Source organism: Micromys minutus (assembly GCF_963924665.1).
Source record: "Micromys minutus genome assembly, chromosome: X".
Classification (NCBI taxonomy): domain Eukaryota; kingdom Metazoa; phylum Chordata; class Mammalia; order Rodentia; family Muridae; genus Micromys; species Micromys minutus.
The window spans coordinates 6,080,921-6,095,668 of NC_137970.1; the positions used below are offsets into that span (position 1 = coordinate 6,080,921).

General features: G+C 33.5%; 1 protein-coding gene across 6 annotated transcripts in view; it reads right to left on the reverse strand.

The window, feature by feature from the left end:
• The window catches only part of KDM6A (lysine demethylase 6A), a 136,399-nt gene that overhangs the window by 56,956 nt on the left and 64,695 nt on the right, over window positions 1–14,748 (reverse strand). For all 6 annotated transcript variants that reach the window (XM_080910392.1, XM_080910395.1, XM_080910390.1 and 3 more), the window contains exons 5-6: window positions 10,426–10,484; window positions 2,903–3,023 (exon numbers count right to left, since the gene is read on the reverse strand). In XM_080910392.1, the coding sequence (XP_080766518.1) occupies window positions 2,903–3,023; window positions 10,426–10,484 (180 nt within the window). The remainder of the gene's footprint in view (window positions 1–2,902; window positions 3,024–10,425; window positions 10,485–14,748) is intronic.

The following is a 14,748-nucleotide window of genomic DNA, read 5'->3' on the forward strand; positions in this document are numbered from 1 at the left end:
CTTGAGCCTTGCTCAAAGACTGAGCTTAACTGTTCAAGCGATAACATCTCCTTTGATAAAGAATTAAGAATGCTATGAGATCTATTTCAAGCTAATGGGATAAAAGTTAAAATACTTCTGAAAAGATTAACAGGAAGACAGGTTCAGTCTCCTGAATGAATGGATGTCAATCATTACCTATTAAGCATTACTAATAATATTTTTTAATGTAGATTGGTATTCTGCCTGCATGTATGTTTGTATGAGGCTGTTGGGATCCCCTGGAACAGCAGTAACAGGCACTTGTGAGCTCCCATGTGGTTGCTGGAAATTGAACCCGGGTCCTTCTGGGAGAACAGCCAGTGCTCTTAACCACTGAGCCATCTCTCCAGTCCCAAGCAATACTTACAAATGACAGTAGTATATTAAACATATAAATCCTTACTGTGCAGTGTTTCTATATAAAAGATGTAAAAGGAAGTCCTTCACTTATATTGTACTTGACAACTAGCTCTTAGAAAAGCCAATTTAGAGAGTATTCTAGTTATTGCCCAGTTGACTGGTCTCTTGAAGTATGTCTATAAAAGTATCCCTCCTCCCCTTAAAAAACAAACAAGCAACCAACCAAACAAAACCATAGGACTAAAAGAAAATCATCTTTAATGAAACTTCGAATCCATTACTCAACTAATCTTGAGGACAACTTCATCTATAAAGTACTTAATTAAATTAAATTTATTTGTATTTGTGTGTGCACCCATGTGTGGAGGTCAGAAGACAACCTGCAACAATCTGTTCCTTCTACCATGTGGGCTTCTCAGGAACTAACTCAAGTTGTCAGGCTCAATACAAGATATTTTACCTGCTGATACTGTAGCCTAAAATGCCAAAATATTGTACTATGAAAAAGTTTGATATGCTAGAAGAGCGATAGAAATTCTCTATTTATCCAGACAGAGGTAAAATACTAGTCAAAAAAACTGGTGCCCGTTAAAGGGAGAAGTACTTCTGATTTCTAACTCCATTTACTGAATGCTAAGCACTTACGATAATAAACAAGGCTGCTCTTGGACAGAAAATGCTGAGATCAAAAAATTTGCATAATAGATAATGAATATAAAACTTAGAGAGAAGGCTTCAAAAAATGAGTATCAGTACAAGGAAGAGAATCAAATCAAAACCTTGACATTGTGAAAAAGAAAAATATATCAAGAGCTCTTAAAATCACCCATGTTTATGGAAATGAAATAAATATCAGATTAAAATTGTTATCGTATTAAACAAAGGACCAAAGCCCTTCCTAAAAAGAAGTCTGCCCATATTTAGAGCATTTTTGGAAAGATCAACATAAACAAGATTAGTCAGCCTTTACCTTATCCCTGAGTACACAGGAATGTTTTGGTGGAGTATAAAGGAAGAAGTATTTCCAGTTAGCTATGAAACACTAAACCTCCTGATTAAAGAGAAAACTTAATAATGTTGCTGTCTTGAAAATAGAGATTTTTATTGATACTAAAAAGTTATCACTGTAGTAAAATTCAGGCATAGCTACATTCTATAATTTGAGACACATTTAATTACCACCCCAATAAATACCCCAAATAAAGTTTGTTAAACCACTACCAACCCTTTTGAATCTTAAAATAGATGTTTTAATATCACCATGAACTGCTCAAGCAAGTTTATTTTGTGTAATAAAACACAGTAAGAGTCTTTGATAGCTAATGAAAACTGGCTACCCAGGAGGAACTTTTACAATACAGAAGGTAACATATCTATTTTATTTTCTACTTCAAAACCAATGACATACCACAGCATATATTTAAAAAAAAAAAAAAAAATACCAGTAAGCTGAGGAAAACTGTAAATTCCAGGTATTATATTCTTCACTCCACTTAAGGTATGCTGGGATCTATCTACTCCTCTACTGCACTTACCATAACCTCCTGTGGTCCACACCTTTTACCAACTATTTGTCCTAATGTTCCTAGGTGCATAACTCTCATCACCCCTTTTCCGTTTAAAGTCATGAATGGTTGGAGAACAAACAGTGTTTCTACTTTAAAAATCTGTAACAATTAGAGACACTCTTGGAAAGAGAGAAACTCATTGTAAGAAAAAACAAGAACAAAAAACTAAAACTTCACAGTTCTAATTAGAGCCCAGTATGAAGTCATTCTTGATCTCCCGTCTCTTTCCCTATCACAATCTTAGGTATCATGATAGTATGCAACAAAACTCAGCAACCAATAGTCATTAACTTCATAAAACCATAAGCTTGTCCCTAGAACTTATAATTTTTTCAAATTCTATATTTTTGTCATGCAGAGAAGTGCAGTTTTAACAAAAAGCCTAGTACTAATGGCAAAGAAGGTAGAATTAACTCAATGTAAAATGAAAAATTGGGAGAAATATTCAATGACCACAAGAAGGAAAATATTAAACAAACTATTTTTCCCTGACAATATTTATATTCACAGACCAGCAGTCCAAAAAATGCCTTATAAATACTGTTTTTATTATTTAAATGCAAGACATGTCCTGCTGGTTGAAGTGGCTCAATCTATATAATTATATATATTTACAAAAAAAAAAAAATGACTGCCAGGTCACAGATACAACATTAAGTAGCTCTGCCAATCACTTCTTCAGAGAATTTCTCAGATGCTTCAATATCCTTTTTCCTGCCAGACCTGAGCAAAACTTAAAATGAAAGTTATCACATGGCTCTCAATATCAAAACTATTTTGTATTTGAAACCCCATTTTTCTTCAATTTCATAATTGATGAATAGTTCCTTCATCTAAATAAATTTTCTTTGAAAGTGCCAATATGAGTTTCAACATTTCTCAATGCTCTAATATTTAGCAACAACAATCACAGAAATAGGACATTGTATCTTGAAAAAAACTCAACAACCTACCTTTAAACTAGACTCATAGTCTGTGTTCACTTTGAACATAAGCCCAAGTCGTAAATGAATTTCCTTGGCTCGACAAAAGCTGGGATCAACATAAAGCACCTCCTGAAATGCTTTAATAGCCCTGAAAGAATATAGACATAAGATAGCTTAAATTTTAACACGTGAATGCATTTCTGCTCGGTAGTTCAGTAATACCTGTTTTATGCAAAGCTATTTTTAAATTTCAGATTTATAGAAAATAATGTAAATAAGTGTTATTTAAGAACTGAAAGGAGCATTTAAGCCTTGTATATATTAAATACAAATAGCCTAATTTCATATAAAAGGGGAACAATAAATTTATTCCACATTATTTAAGCAAGCAATACTTCATGGCTTAATCAAATTCTGTGTAAATAACTAATTTGACTCTTTCTGGGATTTCCTGGGAGGGGTAGAGTACATAGGAAGGCTGTAAAGGAAGAGAGGGAAAGTTTAGGAATTAATACTATTTCTAGTCTATTCCATAAAATAAGTCTTCTTTTATAAACTTTGTAGTTTGCTTTTCCATGTTTTGGTGTGCAACCTACCTGCACTCTATCTTTTACACTGCATTAGTGAAGAGTCAACTTTCATTTCTATAGTAATATCCAGAAACCACATTATTTATATAGAAAAGCTCATCCTTACTTGAAAACTCTACAAAAATATTGACATTCATGTGGATCTATTTTTGAGTTTGTTATTCTAATTAAATTGGTCTGTCAGCCTCTTTCCATCAAACTCTAATTGGATATTTACAAAAAATAAAATAAAAAAACATGGAAGAAAAAAGTTTGATTCAAGTAGAACTCAGGGAAAAGAACCTTTTACTGGGTGGATTCTTATGTTACTATTTAACTTGATCATGTTAGTGTACCCAGTGCTTAAAAGACATATTGAACAATGATAAAATGTTTTGAATTTGTAAAGTTATAAAGGTCCTGACATGAGGATGTAGTTCAGATGGTTAGAGTGCTTACTTAGCATGCACGAAGACCTGAAGTTGGATCCTTAGTACCTCATAAACAGTATGGTAATTCACAGCTGTAAAACTAGTGCTCAGAAGGTAGAAAGGATGTAAGATACTAAGATTGAGGTCAGCCTAGGCTACTGAGACCCTGTTTCCAAAATAAAATTGCCTCAAATATTTGTACTTATATAGAAGGAAACAGTAAATAACAAAAAATAATATACTGAAATCATGTTGCATAATATTTAAATCCTTCTATTGGTTAAAAACATCTGATCAAATATAATGTCATGTATTATTTGCAAAACTTTTTAAGAGCTAACACTAGTCCTATAAACATTAAAGGTATTTTGAATCTTAGATTTTCCAAAATAAAAGCTAATTTTTTATACAAAAATATTATGCCATAAAATACTTTATGTGTTTTTAGTAGTTTTATTCTGAAGGATCATACCCAGTCTAGTATTTTTTTTAAAAAGACTACTTATATATGTGCTTATTTATAATGTTACAAACTTCAACCAGGTAGTTTATTTGGCAGGAAGAACATAGATTCAACATGAGACCTATATGTGCTTATGACAGTACTTGACTTTCTTCCTAAAGAAATAGGTACTCATGTGTTAGATGATTTAAGTGGGTCTGGGAGTGTATGAGAGGTGAAAGGGTTAACAAAAAAGAATAGGGCGTTAGTTAAAATTCTTATTAAAAATGTTTCAAAATCAATGCAAGCACACTAAGAGGAAGACTGTATTTGTGGGTAGAGGCATCAAGATTAGAAGAAAGTAGGACTGAGAACTCAGTGGAAAAGAACAGTATGCACAAAGTGTTCAGAAGCTTCTAGGGTAGTTGCAATGTCTACTTCTTTACCCAAGTGATGGTTGTATTAATGCTTGTTTTACAATAGCATATGCTACAATAAATATTTATGATTTATACCTTTGAAGGTGTGTTAGCAAAAATTATGAACTAGAGATGTATATAGAAAAGTTTAAAGAGTGCTTGCCCAACATAGGACTGAACAAACCAGAGGTGCCTGGGCAGGTTAACCTCAGCAATGAGTAAGTAGGGCCAGGAGAGTTAGAAATTCAAGGTCATTCCTGGTTACCTAGCCAGTGAGCTCAAGGCCAGCCTGAGATACATGAGACCCAGTATCAAAAAATATAAAATTCATGACTGATACTTCACGATGTCCTTATGACATTAGTGAGAAAAACTGCTAAACAATGTTCATATGTGCCAATGAAAACTCAGGCAGATCTCAGGCACAGATCTGAAACAAAAGTGGAATCACAGAAGTTAGGAAAGAAAAAAAGGTAGAACAAAGAGTTTATGAGGATTGATAAAAAGATTAAACAACATAATTAACAACCACTTGCGAAAATATTTGTCTCAATTAAAATTCTATTTTTCCTAAATGTAATGTTTGTGATGGGAGCCTTCTCTTACATTTGGTTCACAACATTACACACTAACATAACTTTATTTTAAACAGGATCTTTATGAGTAGGCAATTAGCCTAGATTCAGAAACAATAAATTCACATTAGGCTCAGTGTATATTTATTCTTTAAGGTCTAAAAGTGCCAAGGACAGACATATGTGTACATACACACACACTCTCTCTCCCCCGTGTCCCTTTGGTGTTATAACTTTATAGAAACAACTTTCAGAAACTCATTACTAGATTACTGACAAAAATTCCTTAAAATATTGTGTGTTCTGTCTTACACTTATTTCCTCAAAAAGGTACTTTGTATAACACTAATAACTTAATAATCATATCTCTTTGTTAAGTTTAACATCTATGGGCAGTTTTCAGTCAGCCCCATTCCAGTTGGCTGTAACTGTCTTCAGCCTCGAAATAGCTTATCTTAAAAAATTTTGTCTGCAAATTTTGGTACTCCTGCCTTCACTGCTTCTTTATACTATATTCTCCTGGCCTAGAATATCTTCATTTTTTTCAGCTTCCATCTAAGTCCACTATTAAAATCAATCAAAACTCACCATGCAAATTCAGTATCAACTATTTCTGACTTAGTGTTAAATCTAGTGATAAGGTCCAATCTCTAATTCAATCATTTTGCTTTCTACCTATGGTGTACTGTCCCCAATTTTTCTAAGTTTGTTTCTTCCAGTCTGCGTCATTATTTTCTCTCTAAATCATCACCATCAGCAAAACAACAAATTAACATGTTAATCAATACCATCACTTAAAGATAAAAGATAGTTATTTGTTGAGAAGGAAGAACTCTACAGTCTAATCTCTTTATTGATCAAGACCCTCACCTAAAAGACAATAAATTTATTTAACTATCCAAGTTTGTTTTCTTATTTAAAAGTTTTGCCATTTTTTTCTTATGTGACACTTCAGTTTCTATATATCTCAGGAAAATAAGAACTGGGGGTACAGGGAGAGGGCAGAAATACAACTAAAGATTACATTCAAATTCTGGTTATTATCTTACTACATTCCTCCTATCTCTTGAAAATACATGGAGCCAGAATAAGGTCTCTGTAGTATAAACTAGATGTTGATAACAAGTATTTTATGCTGACAGAATTTTTAAGCATGGTAAATGGCGACTTAAAACTGTATAAAGTACTTTGATAATGCAATGCCTGGTAAGTTTCACAGTTCTCAAATAGGTAAAGAATATGTGCCACTGGGAAAAAATTTTGGAGGAACACATCACTGTCTAGTACTGCTTCTATTTTTCTGATAGTCTAGAAACAACTTTCTATATTACTAGATTATTGATATGGAATTTTCTGGTTAAAGAATTGTTTCATTCAACCATAAGTTTAAAAAGAAATGAAACTAATTCCTCAATAGCACTAATTCCACAAAAACACACATCACTAAATATGCTTTATAGCAATGGTCACCTTTAAACAGATTTCTAGAAAATTATACTACAGAGGGAAGGAGGGAGGGAAGGAGGGAGGGAGAGAGAGAAGGGATGATCATTTAGATTGATAGCAAATAACACTAACAAAATGAGCCTTCCACATTGACACATTTGTAAAGCGAAATAAGCAAACCTGAAATCTCTGGAGCCAACAATGCTATGTTCAAAGGGTTCCCTCAAGAAAGTAGAGGGGTAAAAACTGCTTCTGGTCCCTTTAGGGGATGCTAAAATGCTAGTTTAACTACCTATGGTGTACTGTCCTCAAAAAGTATACTTAAGAAAGAACTGGACTACAAGGATCATTTGAGGTTGAATTAGAAGAGGGAGGAAGTAACTTAGAAAGAACACATTCCCCAGGCCTTACATTTGCCAGTGAATCACCGTCTCTAGCCCTCTTTAGAAAAATCTTTGATTATCACCCAAATAAGTTGAACATATTTTCTACTCCCTTACTGTAAGATTTAAATATTTATCCTTAATTCTTCTGAAATTTAATCCAAACCCTTCCAAATTCTCTGGCAATCTTTTTGTCAGTCAGACCTGCCCTAGTTAAATTGTTGATGCACTGCTATGCTAGTAGAGCTTTGTAGGATTCGTTTCCACAGCACTGAGTCCTTCCTGTGTATGTTTAAATTTCCTGCCCCTTCTAATTCAACCTCAAAAGAATAGAAGTATAAATCATTTAATAAACTCAGCATATGTTAACATCAACTGTTTGTTGGTAATAAAATTTTGAATAGCATGCTTGTATAAATAATCTCAAAACTACATGTTAAGCACTAGGTCTTTATCACACTCCATGTCAGACATCTAACTCTTTAACAAGCAATTTAAGAAGAAGGGGGGAATAAAACCTCTTCTAGCAACACTTCTCAACAAATTTTAAAGAATCTGGTGTTGAACAAAATCTTCCTAATAGTAATCAGTATTTCTCACCAAATATATCACTAAGAATAAAGTAATTTCAATCTAAGTAAATTACTATCAGTTCAGTTTACACTCTGAAATTCTCACCAAGAGCTATTGAGTGTTTTTTTAATTTTGCAGTTTTTCAAGCAATACCAAAACAATGTAGTTTCAGGGAGCTGGCTAATCAGGAAGAGCACAACCAGAGCAAAAGTACAGACAACTCTTTTAGGAAGCAGCCATAGCACCGAGAGTTAAGATGTAAGAAACGGCGGCGACGTAGAGCAACAGAGGGCATTCACTTAAACTTAAACCCTGCATTATCCTTTATCACTCAGTTCAACCTCTGAAGTAAAATGAATAATGTAGAAATCATACATAGATGAAGAATAAAAAGTAGATGCACTTAATATGATTACAAATTTATCAAATAATAACTCTGAACTTCAGAACTACTTGTTCTTACCTTCAATATGGAGGTAAGGCCATAAGTTAGCCACAGTTATGTGAAACATGGCTCGCCTGAGAAACAAATACCCATTCTTAAACTGTAGAGTTCCTTGCTTCCCCCCTTCCCTACAGTATTTTCAATGGGCCATAAAGATTTATCAATGTGCCAAAGAGAACCCTTCCAAATACTAACTCAAAACCTGCTGCCTATGCTATGTGATGGTCTGCACCTGTGATGTTATCATTTGGATGGCTAAGGCAGGAAGACCACTAGGAATTTAAAGACAATCCATATTACACAGTGATACTTTGTCATAAAAAAAAAAAAAAAAACAGTAGCTAACAAACAAACAAACAGGAAAGAAAAGCTGAATGCCTTTAATCTCCACTGAGGCAGAGGCAGAGAGACTCTGAGTTCCAGGCTAGCCAGGGCTGAACAGTTAGTTGCACTTATTAACTTAAAAGCAAACACAGTACAACAGAGGAAAAAAATTATGCTTGGATATTAACCTTTGTTCTGGCACCAACTAAACAATTATGTAATACCTGTGGATCAGGATGTAAGTTCTCAGCATCTGCTATAGTACTGTACCTGCCTGCTTGCTACTCCTATCTCCACTATGATGGTAATAAACTCACTCTCTGAAACTGTAAGACTCCAATAAACTCTTTTTTAAATTGACTTGGTCAACCTATCTTATTAGAGCAATAAAAAAACAAAAACAAACAAAAATATGACTGAGACATAAGTATAATTTAGGGCTGATATAAAGAAAGGTATGGTAATGTATGCCTGTAAAACCAACACTGTGGAGGTAGAAATAGGAGGATCACCTTGAGTTTCATACTGGCATGATCTACTTCATAAATTTTGGGCTGGCCAGGACTGCATAGTAAGACATTGGGTAGTTTTATTCTTTCTAATGTGGGGGAGGGGTTCACAGAAGGGGCTATAGGGAATAAAGGTAAGTAAAGAGAGAAGGGAAATAGTGTGATTATATTTTAATTTCAAAAAAATTTTAAAGCTTAAAATGGTAAAGTTTTATAAAGATAATCATAGTTTTGTAAAGTTGACAAAGCAAAGCCATGTTCTTCTGGATGCTTAAAATATTCTATTAGTATACATAAAGGTATGGTTCTAATAACATAAAATTTCCTTATGTGATCACAAGCCAACCAAAAAGATTAAAAGCTAAGAGAAAAGAAAATTCATACTAGCAAATGACATCTATGTCTAACCTTTCCTTTTTAAGAATGATAAAATCATTGTCAACTGATGTAAAAGCTCTACAATATTCAATATAATCATCAAGTATAAAAGTTGTACCCATTGGCCAAAGAAGCAATCTTTTACCTACAAACTTCCATCGCTTGCACTCACTTAGCTAAAAACAAACAAACAAAAACTAGCATGCACAAGAGACTAGAACAAAAATCAAATACACTTCAAACTTAAAATACCCACAGGGCTTTATAGTTTATTAAAAAAATGCATTTCCATGTGACCTTCAAATTTTTCTAAAAGGCAAATGATTATACAGTACCTTGATTGTTTTTGAAGCTAGAATATAAACCTCCCTACTCAAGTTTGATATTATTTTTATTAGAGCATATTACCATATCTGGTAAATAAAAGAGAAAAATGGTAGAAAGAGGGTCATGGTAGTAGAGTCCAACATTTTATAGTCTATTAAAATTTACATGCTACTATCATAATTAAGCATAATTAACTCTAAAGTTAGATGCTATTATCCTTATTTTATAAGGAGCAAGAACAGACTTTTAATCTGGTACTTAAGTTAACTGAAAGTAAAATGTGCTAAGCAATGTGAGGCAGGAGTGTTTTGCCAACTCTCTAGAAGTCAGTAAAGGTCAAAAAACAAACAACCTAGCCATCATGGATATTTCTCCCACAGATCTTGGGATCTGAGTTTAATCATACTCATTCTTCAGTTCAAATAACCTAGGGGTCAGTCACCAGTAAGTAATGGAGAAGTTCCAAGAGAGATAGTTCCTATTTAATCCTCTTTGATTAGAATCTTAAATCATAACAGTTTTTTAAGAAGACTTCTAAATAACCTAACATGGGTTAATACTTCTGAATCTTCTCAAGAGATGACTAAAAACTGAAGGTTTACTGACAGTAATGTATTTTATATTAACACATACAATCAAACAAAAATGTACATAACAGCCAAAGAAACTAAAACAAGCTATTTATTGGGAGCAATTGAAGTTAATTATCTGTACACAATGTTAACTTACCACTGAAATGCATTGTAATGGAAGTAGACCAAACCAAGACCATATAAAAAGGCAGCATTCTATAAAGAAAAGAAAAAAAGATTTAAAAAATATGCGTTTATATATAATGTATAGTGCTGTTGATAGAAAATATAGTATTCACAATGTTTTAAGTCTTTAAAATTCCTATCATGTCTTACAATATATTTTAAACACCAAAAATGACAGTTATGAGTAAGCAGATGGCATTTAATTTATTTAATTTGTTCTAGGGAGAAAAAAAAAATAGTAGAATTCAATCAACAAATTTAAAATAAACACCTTTCCTTCAGAAGAAAGAAAATGCTTTGATTATACTAACTTTTTTAATTGGTGCGTGTACATATACTTTCTGTGTCTCCCACCTCTCATTCCCCAAATGAAAGCCTTTAATTTTATGTTGAGTATCACTGGAAGAAAAGGTTAAAATGCAACAGAAATTCATAAGCAAAGTCTACATTGAATTTTACCATTGGGAAAAAAAGGAATTATGTATCAAAACAGCATTTACTGAATTATATTTAGGGGTCTAACCAGTAATCAATATTCTTTTTGTAGTTTCAAGAACAAGGACTACACTTATTATCTTCTACTTACTTCTAAATAGGAATTAGCCTTTAGGTTTTTGTTGTTGTTTTGGTTTCTTCTAGTTTTGTGGAGATATGGACTTGTTTTTATTCAAGACAAATTGTTGAATTAGAATTAATGATCCTCCGTCAGCTTCCCATGTGCCACCACTTTTACTTTGTAAAAAGGGTGAATGTTTGAGCACACATATATTATACCAAAAACCATGCAAATCTGTTTTAGTGAATCTTTCCCAAAAGTCAAAATTTCAAACTATCCTTTTCTCAAAATTTCTATTAAACTGTTATAAACTTCTCTGCTTCCGTAAGCATTAAAATATTTGAACTATTGGCTGCATAGATGGCACAGCAAGTACGAAACTTGATCTTCCAGAGGACCCAGGTTCAATTCCTACCACCAGATGGCAGCTTACAATCTGTACCTACAGTTTCAGGAGACACAATCCCTTCTTCTGACCTCCTTCTACCAGATACACACATGGAAGACACACATGCAGACAAAACACTAATGCCCATAAAATAAAAATAAATAAATCTAATAAAACAAAGTATTATCAAATTACTTCTTTTAATATTATGTTGAGTTATATTTTTCCAAGCAATACAAACTTAGCAAAAGGTATCAGTGCTAGTTAAATAAAAGTACTAGTAGCTTATTTGTTCAGTTAACATAGCTAAACATTTGTAAGAAAGAGGTCAGGAAGCATAAAAAGGAGGAGGCCATTAAAGAATGCTTTATGGAGCTGATTATGGCTGTTGGCAACTGGACTCGATCATGCTGATATCTCTGGCAACAGTGTGGAACATTCCTCCAAGTCATCTTGCCCTAGGTGTAAGGGAACCAGTGTACATAGCCCAGAATAATTACCAAACATTGATATGATTGACACTTTTGGCACATGATTTTTTAATAATAAAAATTTTGCAAGGACTACATTTCCTTTGAATTCTTTAACTTTCAACAACATTGAAAAACATTTAAGTACATTGTAAAATCTAATAATGTGGTAATTTACTTTCATTATATCCTCATTACCCCCAATTTTCTAAATGAGAACATTATATGTGACTAAGGGATTCACAAAACTGAAGAGTTAAAAAGGTCTTAACATCCATTTTGAAAATTGATATTTAATTCTTTAATTTAGTTAGAACTGTTTTTAATCAAAATCATTCATTTCCTATTCCATCCTCTGAAAGAATCTGAATACTGATGAGGCTGTGCAAAATTGACTGAAATAAAATATATTTCCCCAACTCTCAAATAAAACATGTAATATACGACACAGAAGAAAAGGCATAAATACTACAAACACAAGAGCAACTGAGTCATGAAATGCATTACCTATAAAGTCAAGAGTTGAAAGACAACTACTTTCTCTGAGAAAGGAAACACAGATTGAATCACAAGTAACAATGTCTGTGTGTATGTGTGTAGAGAAGGTTTACTAAAGTACGTTTCTTTACTTTGTTTATTTCCCTCTCTTCAAGTTCCTTCCATCCCTGCAACACTATGAAACCATTCAAATATATACTATAAAAATTCATTTAAATACTATGACCTTTTTATGTGAAGCTTTGCTGATTAATCTACATCAAATTAGAGGCAGTATTTCTAACCTCCTAATTTGGTCCTAGCACAATGTATCATGGTAACTTAAGTTTCGTGCAGACATCTTCATGAGGCAGACAGTTTCACTTATAAAGAACTGAGGTTTAGAGAATTTTCTATAGTTATGAATCATTCCGTCAGTATCTGTTTTCAGATAGTCTTAAGCAACCCTTGTGAAAGAGTTGTTCAACTCTCAAAGGAGTTACAACAGGTTAAGAACTGCTGCCACAAATATACTTACACATCTATATTTATTCCTGTACTATTCATATTAGCTAAGAGATGGAACCAGCCTAGCTGCCCATCAAGAGATGAATAGATGATGTGGCCCATATACACAATGTTAGTTAATTCAGCTGTAAAAATGAAGTCATGATTATTTACAGAAAAATGAACAGACCTAGAAATCGTTGTGTTAAGCAAAATTAGTTCTGCTTGGGAACACACCTTTAGTCTCAGCAGAGGCAGGCAAATCTCTGTGAGTTTAGGCCAGCCTGGTTTACAGAGCAAGTTCTAGGACAGCGAGGAATACACAGAGAAAATGTATGCACATCTGCATGTGTGCATGCCCTTGAGCGTGTGTGTGTGTGTGTGTGTGTGTGTGTGTGTGTGTGTGTATGTATGTTGGGAGGAGGGTTATATGTTTTCTCTCATACAAAGAGCAATAGTAGTTTAAACCATACATACATGTATACCTTTTCATATAAACCTGTGATGAGGAAAAAAGAGCGACAGAGTTACTAAAAAAAGCACTTCTTTTCTTTTTGTAAATGTTTCCTTTCCTTTGTGAATCAAAAGTCAACAGAGTGCAGAAGAGATTAAGTACAGACTAGAGCTGTATAAAAATGGTTTTAAACTGAAAATATCTTCTCTCCCCCCTTCTTCCACCCACAGACACACACAAATATACCATACTATTTCACTTTTACAGAATTTCCAGGTTTGAAAAGGACAAGACATTTTGAACAGACAAGCTGGTTATCGGAGACTCATGTGTCCATTAGCATAAAAAAACAATAGGGAAAAAATTTAGCCAGACAATAATAACTTTGGGTTCTATGAGATGGATAGTTAAACCAATAGACTAGAGAATGAAAATATTTTTAGGGCAATGAAAATTTGTTGTATGCTACCATAATGGCAGATCACACGTTTTACTAAGGCAATGGAATGTACTACACAGAGTGAACCCTAATAAATATTCTATGAGCTTTGCATGAAAATGATGTGTCAAATGTTAAGTTTGCCGAAAGCAATTAATACACCACTATTATTAGCAAAGGTGATGTAGAGCTCTATCCTTTAAGCATAACATTATGGTCCTGCTATCAGGGCAGATATGTGATTATCTGCACAAGACTTTCATAAGACTGGGCCTATCAGCATTCTTTTGTGGAAAGAATGGGAAGTTCACAAGGCTCAGGAAGCACCACAAATACATAAAAAATAACCATGGCTTGGGCAAGACTACTTTCTGATATTATAGTTGCCCCTATGTTGCCCATGTCCCAGAAGTAACCTTCATACTCAAGTTCCTGGAAGTCTTACAATTAAACCAGGGTAGACTTTAGTAGAATTGTTTCTTTAATCTGTAGTTGCCCTCTTCCCCCAATCTGAGATGAATAAAAATAAGACTTCCTAAGAAACATCTCACAAAAGCAAGTTATACATGTACAGAGGTGGGGTAGGTGTTTGCTCTGACACTAAACCTGATCTAAGAAACAATAAAGTACAACAGAACCTTCTGTTTTTCGATTAAGGCTTTAAACCACCATCGCCTCTCAGTTGATAATATATAAACTTACATTTCTGACTATACATGCACTCATCAAAGTATTTCTCAAATGCACGAAAAAAAATTCTGCTTTTCCCCTGAACCTGTCAATTGATAGACAAGGTCTCAACTCTGTTTCCCAAAGGATGAGAGCGTGAGGTGATAGAAACAGACCCATGCTGAAAAAGGAAAAAGAATTGCTACCTAATAACAAGCACTAACCTGTAAAAAACAAAACTGATCATAAACAAGCATGATAGTCTTCACATTATAATTTTAAGACAAGTGTTACATACCACAGAGTGTACAAAATACTTTCAATTAACTGTGAT